Source organism: Montipora foliosa, chromosome 4, assembly GCF_036669935.1.
Source record: "Montipora foliosa isolate CH-2021 chromosome 4, ASM3666993v2, whole genome shotgun sequence".
Classification (NCBI taxonomy): domain Eukaryota; kingdom Metazoa; phylum Cnidaria; class Anthozoa; order Scleractinia; family Acroporidae; genus Montipora; species Montipora foliosa.
This window is the reverse complement of record NC_090872.1, coordinates 25,415,602-25,436,588: the sequence shown is the minus strand read 5'-3', so window position 1 is coordinate 25,436,588 and position 20,987 is coordinate 25,415,602. Positions and strand designations below refer to the sequence as shown.

General features: G+C 38.8%; 1 protein-coding gene across 2 annotated transcripts; it reads left to right on the top strand.

Moving 5' to 3' along the window:
• The first annotated feature begins 251 nt into the window (after positions 1 to 251).
• On the top strand, positions 252 to 20,918 carry LOC138000416 (protogenin B-like). 2 transcript variants are annotated; one of them, XM_068846819.1, is made up of 6 exons: positions 252 to 305; positions 9,343 to 9,447; positions 10,867 to 11,187; positions 11,673 to 11,978; positions 15,677 to 15,982; positions 18,622 to 20,918. In XM_068846819.1, exons 2-6 carry the CDS (start codon positions 9,408 to 9,410, stop codon positions 18,954 to 18,956), a joined length of 1,308 nt encoding a protein of 435 aa, XP_068702920.1. In that variant the 5' UTR covers positions 252 to 305; positions 9,343 to 9,407; the 3' UTR covers positions 18,957 to 20,918. The 2 variants fall into 2 exon arrangements, with proteins under 2 accessions (XP_068702920.1, XP_068702918.1); XM_068846817.1 differs by lacking the exon at positions 252 to 305 and adding an exon at positions 8,249 to 8,407.
• Positions 20,919 to 20,987: the final 69 nt, after the last annotated feature.

The window sequence follows — 20,987 nt, the reverse complement described above, 5'->3', positions numbered from 1 at the left end:
CTTCTCTTAAACCACATGGAAGTCCACTCGAAACCAAACAAAACACTCCCCATTGGGACCAAGATGATGAATTGTAAACATTATAATAAACTGTCACATCTTATTGTGCGACCACTTTTACCTCACAAGATCAAATCCACCAGAAAGCAAACTTGCCCACACATTGTCAATTTGTGTGGTCACGCATCGAATTCGAAAGGCAACGTTTTAACCAGCTGCATTGGGAAAAAAGGACTTCATAATTTGAAGTCGTTGATACTCTTCTAGTCGAAACAGCCATCACTGAACAGCTTTCATCCATAAAGGTAAGCCAGACTTTCAGTTGTTGTAATATCGCCGAGCCAGCAAATTTAATTAACTTAGGCGATCAGAATACCGAAAAAAGATAAATTAGTTCTTCCCGACTTGCTCGTCTGCTTTCGTGAGCCAGTTCTTAGGTGTTAAAATCGTAACCTGTTCTTGCTTTTTGAAAATTGTCGACGACTGACATCACATATCCAGCGAACCGCAACAAAGACTTACAAGTCACTAAAAGCATTCTTGTATGGCTCACACTTGTGGGCTTCTTGCTTTCAAATAAAAATCATCATGCTTTTGTGTTTTATCGAAAGTTCCAATCGTTTTGATGAGGTCTTTGAAATGTACATATGTTTCATATTCCATTGTTGTTTAATACAGCTCTCTTTTTGACCATTTTATCGGCATTTCTCACGGTATTTTTGTTTGACAGTACGAAGGATGTTATTTCTTTTCAGTTAAGTTAAATGGTAAAGGTAAAGTCACTTTATTTAACGGCGGTAGTTCCTTCAGTTGCGCCCTTTACCCCCCTCCCTCTGTCAAAGCTCCGTTTCACGGATATTTAAAGCTATAGCTACACGGATCAGAGGAAAGTCGAAACAGACGTTGACGTCACAGAGAATCGAACCGGGGACCTCTCGCTCCGAAAGCCGCGCACTAACCGTCAACTGAGTACGCCTGCTCCTTCAAAAGGTTTCTTTCACATGAATGATGAAACCAGACAATTGTTCATTACATTAGTCAAGATCCCAAAGCGGCCCGGCAATCAAGTCTTCTGGGAGCCGGTGTCAGTACTCGAGAACTAGTAGTTCCTTTGACTCCCGGCACGATCTAAAATTATTTCTTCTAACTACTTCCATAGATTTCTTCATTGGCTAGTAAAGAGACTTTCAGTGATCCATTAGGAGGATAATAATCTTCATTCTCAGTACTAACTTGTTTACTTGACAATGGGGTCGTTTATAAGAGAGAAAATAAGCCGCGGCTTACATAAGACGCAAACACCCTGTATAAATGGAATAAAATCTGCGTTCACGGCTTTCTCAAGCCGCGGCTGGCCTGGCCTGGGAGTTTATACTCGTATAAATATTTCCTTTCGCGTATTATGTACGCCGCGGCCAGAGTAAGCCAATGTATTGAAATTGAGAGGTGAATTTACATACTGATCAATCCCAGCTGGCTTTCCCTTTGGGTAATTTTTAGAGCACTTCGTGGCAAACTCTCTTGTATCTGTTGAATTTAGTCGTATTACAGTTTAGAAATAACTGGGGAAAGAAACGTTTCAGTTTCTGAAAAATAGATGGAATGCTGACAACCAAGAGCCCATCCTGCCAGGATCGAAAAATTATTACTAATTCAACTTTGAAAGATTTTTTTCTCAGTTCTGGGTAATTTTAGAACAAGATAAGAGCGGAGCCTAGAGAGATGAAATTTCTGCATTCATGTCATGAAGGTCCATTTGCCAAAGGGAATACACTGGAAAGCTGTGGTCGCAAGGAGAAGTTCTATGTGTTGTGGCAAATAGCTGAGTTGTCACATTATACTCGACGCACACCATCTAGGGCATATGAAAAATTTGGAATCCGAAAACAAGAAACCGGAATCCGCGGAACCGAAATCCAGAATACTCAAGTTCCTTTATCAGAGTTTTTCAATCGTCAAATTATATAAACAAGTTGTACTGTTCATAAAAATATGCGCAGCATGTCTTTTTCATCAAGTATCTTGATAAAACTACAGTATCATCTTTTATAAACAGTACTTCGGCGGCTACTCACGAAAAAAAGATTAAGCTCATTTCTGTTCGGGTTAAGTATATATGGTATTAGAAAAATTACTAGTCAGAAAGCTCCTATTGTGTTCGAACTATAAAAGTAAATTTAATTCGTCCCTAAAAAGAAGCCGAGTATTTTCAGGAGATACAGTAACAAGTTCATTCAAACTTACTCTGAAAGCACTTAATTATAAGAGCTACTACCCGTAGCCTTCTTTTCAATTCAATTTAGTTGGATTCAATTTCATTTTTTCATAATCCAGAACTGAAAAGAGCAATACCAGTTACAGGGTTTTCGACAGTTTTGTAAAGTAGCGGACATATTTCTGAAAGTACCGAACGTAATATTTTTGCGAGGTGAGAAGGCGCGAGCTACCAAGGGGGATCAGGGGGTATGCCTCTCCCCCCCCCCCCCCAGGAAATTTAAAAAATAGAACACTCAGAAAAGCTGTTTCCAGTGTTTCTGGGACCCAAGAATCAGTTTTCCAGGCAAGGCTGGAGTTCACTCAAACTCTCTTTAAAACATAAGTTTAAAACATTTTTAAATTAAAAAATAAAACAAACCCCTCAAATATTGGTATCAAAGTACCGAACATGAAATGGGAAACCACCGGCCTCAAACGAAAGCCCTGAAGTATTATACATCGATTAAATATATCAATGTCATAGAAAAAAATAAAAGTAAAAAGGCGAGCTAATGAACAGAAGAAATAAGAGAAAGAAGTAATTTACAGAGTGTAAAGCAAATTAAATATTTGATTAGAAACTAGAAAATCAAAATAGTTTCCATCTATGTCCACGCTAAATCAAACAAAACCCTCCCCATTTTGACCAACATGATTAATTGTAAACATATCATAATCGACTTTCATATCCCATTGTATAACTACGGCGTTTTAAATACAAGAAAGCAAACATGGTTGGAGCATGGTTAACGTGAATGTTCATATAAGTATTGCGTATTACTTGTATGTCCGTGTTGCCAGGTATTGTTAGGAAACTTATAAATAAGCAACATTGCATTTTTGGAGTCGAGAAAAAGTCGTCGAGACTGTACTAAATGAAACAGTATTAAGGTAAGCTTCAATTGTAGGCTTGTGGTGGATACAATATTATAATAACGACGAGCCAGCAAACTAAACCAGGAAATCAGAATACTAAAAGAAAGACATTGAAACTTCCTGACATGTTCGTTTTCGCCGAAGGCAGGTCTTTGTCCCGGATATCAGTTAAGACTCCTTTATCTTGCATTCGATATCTTCGTGATATGTAAGTTGGAAGGATTTAAATTGAAAATGATCCAGTTGATCCTGTAGTCGGTTATATGCGCGAATGCGCAAATTAAGATGCGCGGTAAGATCTTACACATATAAAATGTTACAGAGCCTCTTAAGCTTTTCTTTTGCGTTCGCTGGGCTGACGCAAGGCAAAAGGAAAAGAGATCATTGCTAGCAGGGAATTAGAACAGAAGCTTGCAGCCTGCTCTGTATTTTAGTCTTCTGGTTCATTCTCGCTTCTTTAATTGGTGCTCCTTTTATCCGTTTATATAAACTTCATCGCAGATTCGTGAAATAAAAATTATAGGTAAAGCTGTCAGGCTGAACTCAATATAGGGCTGAATGGTCAAGATTCCGTTATATGTGAGTATTACGATGGAAAAAAAGGCATTTGGCGTCTACGAGAGCATCCAACATGTCGTATATCTCCATGGTCTCAAAACCAGATACCAATCCTGCCCAACAGAGCTTATCTTCTGTGAACTTTCTGTGATGCTTTGTGAAAGCACCTCAAAGGACGAGCAATGAATTAAGCGGTTAGTTTATATTGACCACTGTCATGCAGAATTTGGTGATTCCCAAGTTAAGTCGTTCTTTGATGTATAATTAGTCCCACGAAAAGTGGAATAATCACAGCACTACGCGCTTCAACTTGCTGTGAAAAACTGAGACGTTGAAGTGAACTCGGAAATGATCATCATGCTCGATGCCAATATTAATCTATTCCCATTTATTTCCTTCATTCTTTCTGGGTTTCGTATTTTACCAGTAACCACATGTCCTCTCTGGGGACTAGTTTACGTTGTGTTGTTTGCTCAGAAACGATGCGCAGTTGTTCAGTTTTACCTCAACTTACCTTTTTAAATCAAACAAGGATCAAACTTACTTGCGATTGGGAGTCTACACAAGGGAAAAGTGTATGGTTTCAATCAATCAACCCCATGAATCATAGTGCTCGGCGCTTATTCATTAAGACCATCTCAAGAGGTACATGCTCGTATCCTCTAACTCCGGTTTTCTTTCTCAGTTTTCTCGAGTGGGGTCCAGGATGGGGTGTAGTTTGGGGGTCCACGTTTTGTGAGACTTATTACAATCTCCCTTCAATTCCACGTACGAACCGTCGTTAAATTCCCTCAAGCATAATTGAACATATCTCCCTCCCCCTCGGCAGCATTTATACCATTTAGGTAAACTAGTTTAGCAAATAAACCCCATCGGGTGGCTGGTATGTCGGCTGATAATGTCCGCGGCTTAAATAAATAAATAAATAAATAAATAAATAAATATTTAAATAAATAAATAAATAAAAGCCCTTAACACAGCGAAGAGGTGACCTTTGATAGATGGTCCAATAATCAGTAGTGCTGACTGCAGCCATAGCTAGAAGAGGACTAGTTATGGAACTCGGCAAACTTCAAAAATGCATGCCTTTGTTTTGGTTTTTTGCTTGGTCACGTGACTCTTTAACCTCTTCAAGCACTCATAACCAGTCCTCCTCTATTAACTATGGTTTGCGCGTGCCGTTACGAGGAAGGGTTAAAACCATCACGGGGATTAAAAAGTGATCCGGAGTACGAAGCATTTCCTTGTTCACGTAAGCATCAGAAAGTCATGTGTGTCCGAAAACACAACTCCTTGGGAGTCATTTAAAACCATTTTCCGTTGTATGATTGTCTTTTTGACACGTTTCCTCTCGGCATCACGTTATTTTTGTTGGACTTTGAAGCGAATGGTTCGCATCGATGAAACAGAAAAAAATACTCCTCTCCCCTTCATCTCAACGCCAAGGTACCGGTAGACAAGTTGAACAAACTGAATTATTATTTGTTATGGTCTTTCGTTTTGACGAATTGCAAAGACTATGCCGGAAACTCTTATATAAAAAAATGGCGCCAAAATTAATTGTACTTGTTCTCCTGAAATTCAATCAAAATAATGAAATTCTTCTCGATCTATGTTTTTTTTTTGTTTCGTAGTGTCGAATGAAAAATGTACGTTTAGTGGAGTTTGAATTTTACAAAGTACCGATCCGCAAACGAATGTATGCGTAGTTCGCTGTATTTGACAGGGTTTCGTCAGTTTGATGGAGCTTCTTTTCTATGTGTTCCTTTTATTCTACGTGGGCTCAGAAAGTAAGCTTGTTTATCACTTTATGCGAGGTTTCTATTTCACGCTGGTTTTAACCGGGACGAACTGACAGCAAATCCCCACTTAAGTTTCGTAAGGAGCAACAGGGCTCCGGAAATGGGTGTCATTTTCCATGCAAAGGCGTTTATCCGTCTCGAATGACCTTACACACCCACATTTTTTTTAGGCAAGTTATTGCGAAACTTGGACAGAATTCCAGGTCATTCGCACGAAAAACGACTGAACTCTGTGAACTCGCTTGATCGATGTAACAATTTCACCAATGAAATAAAAAACGCAGTGATGGGCTCAGCAAATATCGTCGATTAAAATTGCCCTGGCTTTCATACCTCAGTGTCAGAAAAACGACAAAACGACAAAACGACAAAATTTATTGAAAATTAGAAATAAATAATTACATTTGTTTCCCCCCGCAAATAGCTTATAAACTAATCGAGGCGGGGAGAACTGAGGACATACTACAAGTACAAGGTTATCTATAGATGGACTAAATAACAGTAAAGACATTACAATACAGTTACACAGTAAATAGAATGAACTAACCTAAAACAAAACAAGTACATTAAGATTATGACAAGAGGCTAACTTAAAGTATTAAATAGCTTAATAAGACGGGAGACTTCGACATAATCATCTTCTGACCGCAAGAAACTTAGTAATAATTCCTTTATCTTTTTACGAAAGAACGAGCGTTTAAGTAGTTTAATCGAATAAGGAATAGAGTTCCAAATTTGGGCACCAATTCTCGAGAAAAAGGAATACATTTTATTAGTTCTAGAGAACTTAAAATAAAGCGAGTCGCTAGAGACAGATCTAGTTCTGTAATTGTGAATCTGACTTGTTTAAACAAACTGATTGAGTATACTAGCTGGTGCTGACTGTCTGTTTATATCATACAGTAAATAGCTACAATCTCTAAAAAATAGGCTAGGTAGGGGAATTTGAGAAAGAAGGGTACGGTGTGTTCTTTAGACTTACAGAAGTAAATAAGACGTAAGACCCGTTTTTGTAAAGTTACAATCTTTCTTTGAAATGTCAAGGGACAATTACCCCAAGCACAAATACCATAAGTTAAGTTAAGCCTCACGTCAAACATTTTCATTTATAAAATTTGCTACGAAGGTGGCATTGTGCGCCTATTTATATTATTCACAAGTTAAGCCAAGATTTGAAGCATTTATGGAAGACGAATGTGTATGTGTGAGGTGAGAATAATTACTTCCGTTTTAGGTTCTGCGCAGAGGAAAACCTCAAAGTTGGTCGATTCTTGGTACACCTGCTGTTCTACGGGAAACGGTTTTAAAGTTGTGAAGTTTGCGTGGAACACGCAGCCTTCAGCAGCTTTTCGCAAACGCAAAAATATCCGATTATGCAAAGAATCTGCTCGAATTCCGCTTCTCGCCCCACGTGCATGTGGAGCTCTTCCGAAAGAGTCCTCTGCAATGACAATAAATGAATATGAAGATTTTGGAATGTCGTAACTTGTGAACCTCCTTATTCATTATTATCAAATTCACTACCATAAAATATCAAGGAAATAATAATTAAATGAGTGAGAATCCTATCGTTACATAGATCTACATAAAAATAAAGAATATAATGAAAATACTAAGAGTGAAAAGTACAAGAAAGATAAATCTGATTCTTATGTACAATACTTGAAAGCTGAGAGGTAGTACATTATGATAATGAAAAATGGTCGATTCCCATAAATGATTTCTTTACGCAATGATGATGATATTCATGATTATACGACGTAACTCAGTGACACGAAAACAACCGCGGGACTACCATTAGAGAGGTTTTTTGGAAAAACAACAGGCAATGTTGTTTCTCTCTTAAACGAATTTAGCAGGATTCAAAAATGTTGTCCATGTATGACATGTATACCAAGAGCACTGAGGGGTGGCCTAGATCTGGGGGCCTTTTTCTGGAGTCTAGAGACTCTCGTCTCCCTTACTGTAAGGAAGCGATGTTTCAATGTTTCGCTTTCCAGTTTTCGTGTTTTCTATTGATCTCTATTGCGTGCTGCAATTGCGTTTAGCTGGGTAAGCTCTTCGGAAGTAGTTCAGTGGTCTATGATTCATCTTGAAATGTTGCATTGGTCTGCAAAAAATGAAAGCACATCCTCTCTCTGTTGCAGCCGGAAACTATAACGTTAGGTTTCAAATAACTGAAAATTGCTCTGCGCGATATTTTAATGTGCAGACTTCCTTTCCAAAAATAACAAAATATGATATGGGCGATTTCAAATCAAATCTGCCTGTTATGGAGATGACAGATCCTTCTATACTGCAGATTACGGAATCATCCCAGAACGACTATGTAGATTCTAAATTATTTTCTGTTGTAAAGAAATAAAAATATAGCAAAACTACTTGAAAATAAATCTCTGATAGCCGCCAAACAAACTGAATGAATTTTGGGTCAGCTGTTGTCGCCGGAAACACCGTAGATGAATATTATGATCTCCATATGCAGGATTGCATATGGAGAGAAGGCCTGGTGGCCGAAAAAACCACTACGGCAATGAAAATAGAACCTTATTCGGTGTTATTAGAACTTATAAATCCTCGGGTGCTGCAAATCGACAAAGGTCGTGATATGAAAAAGGGAAACACGACTGAATTTGGCAGAAACTTCTCCGGTTTTCCGGCAGAGGTGTGGTGGGATAATTACATGCCAAGGACGAAAACGAGTGTTCGTCATTGGCCAGACAATATTGTGATGACATTTCCGGATCGTTTTTCTCATTGACAGATGAAAACATCTCTTATAAAAGTGCTCACGCAGCGAGTGAAGGTTTTGATTATGATCTTTGTAAGAGCGAGGTAAAAGAGATTGACGACGTAAAACCCAAACGAAATTATAACGAAAGATTTTTCTACTTTGAAGCGTCGAACAGGGCAAAGTAAGTGTCTCTAGTTTTGGTGGACTGTAATGGTATAAAATTCTTAATTTTTTGACGTAGAAGATGCAATGGATAAAGCAACAATCATCTTTAAACTTTTATTGTTTCGTTTGTTTCAACAGTCGTGAGTGCGAACATTGAATCGAAAGATATGCGAACGATGGAGCGCAATCAGACCTTTGCCCTACGAGAGCTTCTCGTAGGGCATACGCGAGCATCTGCAAGTCAGAAATAGTTGTTGAAATATGGGCAGTTTGCCCGAGTGTTTCCAACGAAAGAAATTCGTTCATTTTCTTGAAATAATTCTTAAATCGTATCAAAGGCTTTCGGTCAACCTACCGCATAAATTTCTGCCTGGGACTGCCGTCTTCTACATACACGGTTTTCTTACCTCCTCACGAGACCAATATCTGACGTAGTTTTTTACGACCGCTCTATAATCTTGATAACTGGTATGTATGGTAGTCGCGTATATCGCATGGGCGCAACTGCAGAATACCAACTACCTTTGTCAGCATTGAAAGTAAAATTCATTCTTCATTTATTTCGAGAAATACCCTTGGGAATAATTTACCTAAGTACTATACAAAAATATTCAATTTGCATGTTTTGGATCACCTTGCACGCTGGGTACATCCCGAACAATTATATTTACTGTTTAAATCGCCTTCGCGGCTAATTTGAATATGAATTACAAACATTGCAACACGTTATTTCGAAAACGGCAACTATTTTCTAGTCACCTTGGTCACAGCATATCAGAGCAAAGGCACTTGAAATACGCGCCTATCGCCGTTGAACTATTCGTATATTTGCTTTGGAAGACACAAAGTGTATCACATTTCAAAAGGTTTTGTGTTGTGGCCAAGATATAGGAATATTTGAATTTGCTTTTTAACTCGCCAATTTTTCTTTTATTTTCGGAACATTTTAAGGGAAGACTCAACAACGAAAGGAAGTGACCGGAGAAATATAAAAGACAACTGCAAAGAGCTGAGCGATGTTTTTCTTGTATCTTACTGCGCTGCTTCTAGTAACCGGTAAGATTTTGAAGCATATTTTATTTTTGTGGTTCTTTCATCTCCCTTCCCTTTTGCCTCTTCATGTGCAGACAAAGGCCTCCTCAAGAGCAAAATAGGCCTCCTGTGGGCCCTTTCTCGAGAATGCTAGTTTTTTTTTCTTTACCGTGAGTTTTCTCTTCAGAGACTCGATTCGATTGATGTTGTATGCAGCATATTTCTCCTGGTTTACAGCAGGTGTTGTCTTTGTTGTTATTTCGCTTGGTCTTTTCATATAACTAACCTTAAGCACTATGACAATTTCCTGGGATTTTAAAGTTTTCAAATATTTTGTTTTTATCTCTTTTGTACGCTCTAATGACCTGTGGTATGCTTCAATTCAATTCTCTGTGCACTCAAACCATTCAAAAGGAGAGTCATACGCTTTCTTTTCCATAGCCCCGACCTCTCCTACAAGGAGATACTTTGAAATCTTAACTTACTACTCAACTATTGGCTAGACTATGTAGACTTGTTATTTCTTCCTAAATTTAATTCTTAATTAGTTAATATACAGTCCTTCAATGTAGACCATGTTACAGTTGTAGCTTAGTTACCTTGCCTAAGAATGGAAGTGAGGCTGCCTGTGACCCTGTTTGCATTATTAGTATCAGTACAAGGTCACTGGCAGCCTTGCAGCCATTCATAGGCTAGGTCACTGATCAAACAACTGTAAAATGGCCTATTTGTCATGGGCATTGCTTACCAGCATGAATATTCTGGGGTGGGTAGGGTTGAGGGGTAGGGGGTAGGAAGGAGGGGTGTGGGGTAGGGGGTAGGGGCGAGGGGGTGAAGGGTACCATTGCTGAAACAACCCTAACCTTTACAAAAATGCTAACCTTAGGCCTTAACACTAGTTTGTCTATTTTTTCTAGCACAAATAACTTTTGTCTAATAACCGTAGAGTAACTTTAGCACATCACAGTTATTCAAGATGGCAGCCCTTGGGGAAACTTGAAAAAAACTGAGAGATTATTTAAAAACGTTTCAAGCACATTTTATTTTAAAAGGTATTTCCTGCTGTTTAAAGTTTTTATTTTGTTGGAGGGGAATGGAATGGGTTTTTGTTGGGTCACACTGTGTTGGCTTGTGATGTGCTTTAGGTTCAAATCAAATCTACTAACTTTATTTGTCCATGGTATTTTCATCAGTTGCATTGGGTACTACTTATAAAAGTTCGTAGTATAAACTATCTAAAACTATAATAAATTAAGTGAGCTGCTTTACACAAGAGCCGTGTTTAAATAGATAAATTACATTAAAAGTAGCTGCTGCTGCAACCAGCGTAAAAAGATGCTAGAGATCCTGCTCACCACAATGAGTTGGTAAACTGTTCCATAACACTGCACCAGTTCATTGTTGACAATGATAAGTAAATTATATTACTTTCTTTATTTTTAGGCGGAATTCACAGTGGTCCTGTTGCACCTAATTTCGACTTCGAGGTTGATTCCCAGAAAAAAGAAGTGATGACAGCCTATTTGGGCAAGTCTGCTGTTATCAACTGCAGCACCAATGATCCTCAGGCAGATGTACGGTTACAGAAAGTTCCTATTGGTAGCCATCCTATTTTCTTAAACGAGGGTGACAAGTTAACCAGAAATGGTGCAATATTTACAATTCATCATGTTGATAGGCATGATGGAGCAAAATACAAGTGTGTTGCGGAAAAAAATGGTCAAGTTATCTCCAGGGAAATAAGACTAGTGGTCATGGATCCAAGTATGTGATATCATTTTTAACAATCATTTTCCAGGGCCTTTGTTTCTTGAAATCATTTCCTTTTACCCCCGATATGTGTTTAATGTGTTGTCAGCAATACAGAGCCTCATGGCAGCTCCAAAATACAGCTGTGGGTCCTGGACGTGTCTCCCATCATTGTTATTTAATGTTGTTAATTCAATTTAAGGCCTAGAAATAACTGTTACCTTTTGCTGGTGAGAAGTGAGGACTCATACTAAGTACTTAAACTCAACTGGTTTAATGACCGAACTATAAAGTTATAAGTGGTCATATCCAAGACCAGAGACTAGCAAGCTAAATCGAGCACATGTAAATAGAAAGATCTGATTGGCTCTTACTAACAATGCAAATTATGTCGTCACAGCTGGGACAAGCAAAAACAAGCTAAAAAAAAAATTGGGCAGTTGGTGGAAAAATGATTAATATGTTTTTTTACTTATAAATTCAATGTTTTTCATCACCAGGTAAAGTTAATGTTGTGATTTCCCCAAGCTTGCTAAAGAAAGCACTTTTGGGATCAAAGGCATTTTTTACCTGTGAAGGTTCTTTTGGTGGTACCGTGCACTGGTACAGTCGTACAGGAGATCATTCTCTGTTACTACCATCAGCAAGGCTGCCAGGAGTCAGTGTCGTACCATACAGTCAAAATCAATTTGGCAGGAAAGACTTAGTTTTTACCAATGTTCACAGATCACATACTGGAATATACAGTTGCAGGCTATCAGTACATGGAATTCACAGGGAGGCTACTGTATATCTTCAAGCTTCTGGTAAATGTTGATTACATGTATTTAATTTGTAAATTAACAATGACCTTTCTTGTGATGGGTGGCAGTGGTTTAGATATAACTAGCTGCAGACAGTACTGTTTAGCCCTTCTGGCCCTCATCATTGCAATGCTGACGTCTAAGAAAGCATCAGCTACTTCTCTCAGAAAATTCGGATACTTTTTTCCCTACATTGAAGTATTATTCCTACATCGAAGTATCATTAAAGACAGATTCTTTCAAACGTAAGATTAATTAAACTTTATTTTGACAATGATAACAGCTGGTTACTCTACTGTAACCAGCTGCCAATTTCAAATTTTATTGCAAAGTAAAATTGGTAGTATTTCTAAAAAGGGGCCCCAGCTTATTTTACGTGACTAAAACGGACCTTCTTTTTATACCCTGTTTCCAGAGATTTTCTTGAGCTGTGAGGGAGCCTGGAGTGGTGAAAAGAGAAAAAATTCTGATTACCGTGGACTTGAATCTCACTTTCATGCAGGTGCCAGGGTCAGGATCTGACTTGCAGGCTCGGATTGGTTGATATTTTTACAAACATGCAAATCACTATGTGGGAGGCACGGTGGCCTCATGGTCAGTGTGCTCGACTCTGGATCGAGTGGTCCAGGTTCGGGTCCTGGCTGGGGACATCCCATTGTGTTGTGTTTTTGGGCAAGACACTTTACTCTCACGGTGCCTCTCTCCACCCAGGTGTATAAATGGGTACCGGTGAATTTAATGCTGGGGTAACCCTGTGATGGACTAGCATCCCATCCAGGGGGGAGTAGAAATACTCCTAGTCGCTTCATGCTACAGAAACCGGAGATAAGCGCCGGCCTGGTGGGCCTTCTAGGCTCATAGCAGACTTTACCTTTTACCTAACCAAATCAAAATGATTGCTTCGTTTGATTGGTATTGCCAAGGCAACAAGTGATTGCTAAGTTGCTATTGGTCCCTTTTGTAATTATCAGTTTGACGTGTTAAGTTTGACAGCTGGCGTCTGCATGAAAGTGAGATTCAAGTCCAAGGTATCCAGAGGTTTTTCTCTTCTCGTTGCTTTGCAGCTCTCTTGTGGCTCAAGAAAAACCTCTGGGACCAGGATAACCTTTTAATGTTGAAAGTTTGAACAAAATGGGAAGAGGGTTTGGGTAGTATTTTTGACTTGAGATTCACAACTAACCAGTCACCTTTTTAGCTGTATCCCTGGACCTTTTAATTGTGTGATCATCTTAGATAAGTTTATATTGGAGTTATCATTATTTTAGAGCTTTCCTTACAAACTAGCTCAGCTCAGGATTATTATAGAGCTGGCTGGAAGCAAACATGCCTGCCAGATGAGCTTTACTGTCCAACTGAACACCCTAAACTATTTTAGGAAAGTTATGTGTTGCAAGCCAAAAGAGATCAATCTGGTGTGAGAAAACTTAATCACAAAGTGGCAGTTTTTGTTATAGGGTGTTACGCTTAAGTATTCTGAACTGGTTTTCTGAGGTGTTTACATTTTCTTGTGTTTGGATTCCACACAATTTTTATTGTAATTTGTAATTGTGTAATTTTTTCACCCACGGAACACGTTAAGAGCGCACAGGAAATCGTTCAACATTTGTCCGAGCATTCGTAATCGAATTGGAATTTGGCAGTGTTGGTTTTTGAGGAGAGGGGAAAACCGGAGTACCCAGAGAAAAACCTCTCAGAGCGAGGAGAGAACCAACAACAAACTCAACCCACATATGACACCATTGCGCCAACCCTGCTCCCCAACCCTTGTGTAATATTGTTGGGTTTTGACAGAAGCTCATCATATCATCATATCATATCATATCACCTTAAGGGTCATGATTTATGCCCCGATTTATTATTATACAGGAAAGGTAGATCTTAAAAAGTGTTACTGAAATCCAAAAAGAAAATTGTGGGTAACCACGCATTTTTCAAAGTTAATTCATGAACAGTATTTGTTAAAAGCTCCAAAATGCAAAGGAATGTATGGCGTTCTTCCTCAAATTGAAGCTTAATTATCTCTCAAAAATGCATGGTTACCCCCAATTTTCTTTTTGGATACCAAGAGTACTTACGAAGATCTACTTTTTCTGCATAGTTTTAAACCGCGCAAAAATATCCCTGCATTAGTAAGCATCACCGATAGGAAACCCGAGTATCTGGAGATGCGCAGAAGGTATGCGCAATAACAATAGTAGGCAACGTCCTTAACTCTGGTTCAGAGCTTGGGTATTTTGAGTTTTAATATTTCCTTATTTGGATGTAACATAGCTCGTGCATTTCCCCACGCGTGCAGCTTCAATCTCATTTTTGTCCATATTTGGCATATTTGTTCCAAGGAAAAGAGTTACTAGTTACACGCTTGAAGGTCGTGTGCCTCTGGTATTGACACTAGTATTCTGAGTTTGAGAGCGATACACTCTATTACAAAACTGAAACTGAAAGGAAGTGTCAGGGGGAAGTTAGTCAGTGCTAGTCTTTGCTTTAATATTAATATATCAACGTAGCCAGACCTTCATTGCACAAGTAATCTACTTTATAATGCTCAGATTAGGAAAATTAAACCTAAAAAAGAAACGTGATTGGACAGGATTAATTTTACAGCAAGGAACATTTCACGAAAGTTATGAAAGCCATACATATTTGAACTGCGGAGAGAATCAAGTTAAGATGCTGATCACCCGCAGTTATCAATTAACGTTACTTGAGCATTAGCGAAAGGAAAGCCAGAAAAATTCAGCCTTGAACGGGATTCGAACCCTGATCCTGCGATGCCGGTGCAGTGCTCTGCCAGATGAGCTGTCAAGGCTGAAGCCATCCCGGAGCTGGGGCCCGTTTCTCGAAAGTCCCGAAACTTTACGGGCCATTTTCGGGTGCCACAATTCCCTTTGTATCTCAAGAATGAAGAGGATTTGAGTCGTCAAACTTCACAGTTATTTTGCTTTTTGTTGCCTTGAAAACATGTTAAAAGATCGGGATTCTAAAACAAGCGGTTGGCAGTTTCAAAAATGGCTTTTCGGGCCCGAAAAGTTTTCGGGACTTTCGAGAAGCGGGCCCCTGGTCGTTATGTGAACTCACATTAACTTTCGTCATATCTTGGTACTCTAAGAGCTCAATATGAACTCATATAATGACCAGCTCATCAACTGGTAGACTCGGCATAGCTGACGTCGTCATAAAAATCTTTTAATTCTTTATTATTTAAAATTATACAAAACAGTGTCTGTTCAGGGATAGATGGCAGATAACGGTAGGAACAAAAAAGTGGCATCCGAGGCGATAGTCGAGTGTGTCGCTAATGTTCTTACCACATTTTGACGTCTTGTTTAATCTGTTACTGAAAGACACACGGCAAAATAGAATCTACTTGTTAGAGCGGTTTTCAATTGATTGTCGAAAGTAATTAAGGAATTGCTTTGGTTTTGCATTACTTCACTCAGGGATTGGTGTAAAGTTGTCGCGTCACTTTCTCAACCAATCAGAAGCGAAACAAAAAGCAATCGTGGCTCGCGCGTGCACATTTTCCCGCGCTTTGTGTCGGCTACGTGTAATTACTTCGAGTTTTGATTGGTTTACTGGATTGTCTCCGTCCTTTTTGATTGGCCAAAGCAATTACTTTGGTTTTGGTTTTACGACACTCGATTGAAACTCGCTCTAATTTTACATTCTTCCCAAACAAATCTTGGCTGCTTGTTTTCCAGGTCCGATTCCAGTAAACATTTCGCATCCTTCGAAAGACGAAACTATTGTCCTTGATCGTACATCCTCTTCGCTGGAGCTTAAATGTTTTGCTGATGGATTTCCGTCACCTGAAATATCCTGGAAGAAAGATGGCAAACCCGTTAAAACGTGCCTGTATGCCACTCAAGAGTGTCGATACATACTGGGAAATGATAGTCTGATTATTAGCGAATTCCGCGACCCCGAAGACATTGGAGTTTTCCAGTGTTTGGCACGGAATGAAAAAGGAAGTAAAGACGAAAGGAACTTTCAAGTCGTTTTTCCAGGTTTGTTTAAAAGACATTTAAACTAATATAACGTTGTCCAGTTTTCTCTGTAAGGCTGTGCTTTTTTCCCCACCGTTTCTCCGTCGCCCGACTGACTTTCATAGATGTTTTTGAGTTGAATAAAAGGAAAGGATTTGAGGAAGGTAACGACTTTATAAAACATTTTAAAAAACTTTTAGGGCAGTTTTGAAATGACTGTCAAACGTAATTACACGATTGCAATTGACCTCTTTAGCTTGTGAGTTTTGTTTTCCCATTTTAGACCACGTGATGTTCCTGTAGAGAGCAGTTTCTTTTATATGTCGTCTTATGCACGTGCAAATGTACGAAGAACTTATGAAGGAACAAAAGGAAAATTCCCTTGAAAACATCACGTGGTCTGAAATGGGAAAACAAAACGTACAAGCTAAAAGAGGTCAATTGCTACGCTTAGTGATTGGTTAAAAATCTCGCACCAGTTTATCAACCACTGAGAAGGAAAACCAAAACCAATCGCGACTTGCAGCACAATTTTTGCCTCGCTTTGATCAAGGTACATGGAATTGCTACGAATTTGGATTGGTTTATTACACTCTTTGCACCTGCTGTGATTGGTCGAAGTAATTGATTTGGTATAAGCGAGGTCAGAGTTTCAAAAAACGTGCGAGCGCCGGGATAAAAGCAAGCATATATTAAAAAAAAAAAAACAACACCAAGAGATTTCTAATGTAATTCTTGGCTTTGCACGTACAGATTTTCAGTTTCAATTTCAACCCCAGAATAAACGTGACACTCTTCCACAGAGGTTCTCTGTCCGCGTGGGTGAAAAAAAAAAAATTAACTAATCTCACTAGCGACGCAATCACAAGCGTAAGCACAAGTCCATGCGAGCATAAGAGCGCTTATTTCACCGTGAAAAGGGGGTTGATGCAAGCACAAACACAAGGATCAATTTTTTCCTTTTCCTTGTGCTTGCGCAGTTATGCTTGCGTTCGCTTGCGTTGTGTGAAAACGAAACGTAGCATAATCACCAGGAAATTTGCTGCGTCTGGCCAATAGGCCATTTCCGAGTTCATGTCTGCCTCCTCCTCAAAGCGAGTCTAAGTGCGAAGTTTTTGTGATGGTAATCAGTTCTACTTTACATATGAATAAAAACTAATTTTCATAACAAAAACTTCGTACTTAGACTCACTTTGAAGATGAGGCAGGCCAGAACTCGGAAATGGCCTATTAAAGCACTCGTTCCAGATTCCCTGTGTCTGAGCATTTGAACAAAATGGTGGTTTGCCGTGGTTGATTTTGATGCTTATGTCGACGCCCGTTTTCACTAGCATAAGCTGCTTATGCTTGTGCTTGCTCTTGCACTCGCGTCGCTAGTCAAAACCAACTAGGTTTAACTCTTAACTCGCTTCTGCTTCCTGCTGCTCGACTCTTTGTGCAGCTGGAAACTGTTTTATTTCACATTGCTTCTGATTCCTTTTTGTTTGTTGTTGTTTTTTTAGTCAGTCCAACCGATCCAAAATTAGGCCACGCATTCGATGGTAAACGCGCCCAGGATGGGGAATTCAGTTTTGAGTTCTCAACATTTTTCTTTCATATCTAATAGTTTCATTTCTCTTTATCGATTTGCTGTTTATTTCATAATGTAATGTAAAAATAAATGTTTTTTAGTACTATCAGCAGTGTTTTGTCGGGTTCAAGAACACGAGTTTTAGACCCGAGAAAACACGTGCTTCGAGTTTTTTTGAACTGCTTCAAAGACGTTACACAAAAAGCGTGTCCCTCGGGAGGTTCAAATTGTGAGAGGAAGATAGTGACATACAAAAAAAGAAAACAAGCCGGGCCTTATTGCTAATCTTTATAGGGAAGATATCTGTTTACAAACATTCAAATATGCCAACCACAGGAACAAAAGACCCTTTGTTAAGATAGCCAATGAGGCTCTGTTTCACCCATTTATAACAACAGGTGACGTCAACGATATCTTCCCTAGGTAAAGAATTCTAATTGGCGTTGTTTTAAACCTAATTAGAGCTCATGCACGTGACCTTTTACCTTTCATCGATGTTTTGATTCGCCGTTAGGCTTATGAATTATTAATGAGTTTTTGACTGTTTGTAAACGTTATCGTTGGGTGCCCTGTTCCTTTGCAAAAGGTGGTTTTCATGTAACGTCATCACTGACATGTTGGTGGACGAAAACAAAAGATCTCTCATTGGCTACTTTTGTTCGTCCACCAGCAATTGTACATTGCATCATTGTTATCTGTGTCTCTAGAGATTGGTTGCAAACCACCTATAAGCAATTATTGGATGAGGTTGAGCATGATAGCGAGAATTATCAAGGCCGAGGTTTGTGTTATCTGCCGAAGCCGAAGGCTGAGAAAGGATTTAAGCCTAAAACATCTGAAAACGTTTCAGGAAAAACTGAATCGAACTGAAACTTTTGAACAAAATTCTAAAGTTAAGTTGTACGGTCTTATGAAAAATGTTCCCGATATCGAGATGTAAACAAAACTTCATTGTCTTCAAAAACGCGTCATACCTACATGCATAAATGCCAGTGTCTGTCCATCTAGAATTAGCGGGGTGCTTTTAGCCAATCAAAATTGAGATAGCATCAGCATTGTATAATAATAAATCTTCTTGATTTACTTTCAGAAAAGCCAGTTCTGAGGAGAGATGTCATCACAATATTCTCATGGCCCTTAGACCGTCCTTTTTCTTGTGAAGTTTTGGGTGGTTATCCAATGCCGACATTTCGTTGGTGGTTCTCGGTATTTTGTGCTGGCCAGAAATGTGAGCATTGGAGTGACGCCAAACGCAAACCAGGGAGCTCTCTTTTTACCATTCATGATGACACCTCAAAAAGTACTTTGAAGATTCATAAAAACGTTAAATTTCCGTCAGGGCTTGTAAAGTTTAAATGCGAAGCGGAAAATGACTATGGCAAAGATACGGTGGAGTACAGCCTAGTTGTGCAGGGAAACAGTTGAATAATAGTGTATTCAGCAGATCAGACCAGGTGGGCATTCTTCTGTATCAAAATTTACGTTTCATTCAGATTTGTCACGAGTAAATCTTTCAATAGTATCATCTCCTGGTCAAAATGCTTGAAATAAGTTTACTCTAAGACTCGCTTTAAAATTGCGACGATATTTGCATTTCACTGGTATCATCTAAGTCTCGATTAAGTGCTAAATGATCACAATAATTTGAAAGTTTGGGAAAGGGTTTTGTGGTAACCAATAATTTCGGATCTTATTGATATCCTCAAATATTTAACTCTCAGCTAATTCTCCGTGTGGTGGAAAGGTGGCCATTTTCGTAGTGCGCTCCTCCTATTATTCCACAAACAAGTCACGATGAAAACGTTTTAAGATCGAAAGTTAAGAAAAAATGCCCATAAATAGTGTGTAGAATCGTACGAACACGAAAAAAAGGTAGCATCATGGATGGCCTGAGTCTGTACTGTGGGTGGGTCCACCCATACTTTCTCCCTCTTGCTTGTTCACTGGCCCATTGAAGTTTAAATAGAAATGCCATACTCGAAGGGTTCTTTTTCAAAAGCCTGGAATGCAAATTAAAGGAAATAACGTTTTGCTTTTTCAGTTATACCGAAATGCTGGTCTTTGAAATTGTTTTTGAAAAACAAAAGGAAAGCAAATTAAGAAGTTTCTTTGCTTTCAGAAAACATGTTCCGAGAAAGACACCCGCAATATGCCATGTAGATTCAGTAAGAGTTTCATAGCCTTTGCACTGTGAACAATGGCCATCCGTCAGCCCACAGAGCTTGCGCTAGCGGAAAAAAAATTGACCAATGAAAAACGGAATTTAAGACACGTGACTTGTTTGTGAAGCCGCCTTGATCCGTCGTAGTTAGCAAGAATCGCCGATGTTTGATGAAATATGTCTGTCCATTTCGCTATTCAACGTTGTGTAAAGCAACACAAAATCGAGCGAAAATCTTCAACAGTTTAGCACGGACTTGAGTTTAACAAAACTGATGTCTCTATTATTTAATTCACTCCTCCAAGATTTGAGTCATAAACAGTTTGTTCGTCGAATTTCATAGAAAACAAAGTACTTAAGTTCCGAGCCAAAATTTGTAACAATTTGCCTCCGAATATAATACAAACATATATCACATTGATACTAACTGTAAGGACTGCTTCCGAGTTTTCACTATGATACGCATTTCTCACTTGATTGTACATTTCCATTGAGATCAGTAATTGCTTTTTGCACTCTAATTTGACTCAGTTTTAAAGTGCCTATCACATTTTCTTTGTGTTGTTTTAGCTAAAACTCACTTATTGATTCACTTTGAAAGACGACAAAAGTGGTAATAGTTTGATCCATGACCGAGCAATGGAGGGAAATGGGTTCGATACCGCGCGCCGGGTTGACGTCACAAATTATTTCAAAGAAATATCACAATGCAAAACAGTCTGTGACGTCAATCCGATATGAAGTCCATTCTTCTTCCTTGGAGTGACTTTGAAGGACAGAGTTTAAGCGAACTAAAGAAATAGTGTTAGACAAGTGGAGATAATATACCAATTTCGATATATTAAAAATTCAGTCCTGAACAAAAGGCATCATCTCGAGGCCCTGGGGAATAAATATAAGGATTTGTATGAGTTTATTTCCTAGAGCCTCGAGATGATGCCTTTTGTTTAGGACTGAATTTTAATATGTCGAAATTGGTTTATTGTTGAGCGGAAAGGTTTTTTTGGTTGATAGACACTTTAAACGTGGTGAGAACATTTTCAGTTGTCATTGTTTGATCTTTTTAACCATATAATTATTTCGTGTGCAATTTTTTATGGACTTATATGAAAGTTAACTGTAATATTAATCGTAATTTCCTCATACATGTATGCTATGTTGTACACGAAAGAACTTTAGCTTTATAGCGGAATTATTCAACCTGAATAAAGATCTCATTTACCCAGTGTGTTTCATTCTCTGTATTCATAAGGACCGAAATTTGGATTATGTTACTCAGTATTAATCTACTGGCA

Bases quoted from the DNA above. Each gene is read 5' to 3' on its own strand.
- LOC138000416 (XM_068846819.1), top strand. From the start codon at position 9,408: ATGTTTTTCTTGTATCTTACTGCGCTGCTTCTAGTAACCG. The intron at 9,448-10,866 runs GTAAGATTTTGA...CTTTATTTTTAG, and splicing joins TGCGCTGCTTCTAGTAACCG to GCGGAATTCACAGTGGTCCT. The intron at 15,983-18,621 runs GTTTGTTTAAAA...ATTTACTTTCAG, and splicing joins CTTTCAAGTCGTTTTTCCAG to AAAAGCCAGTTCTGAGGAGA.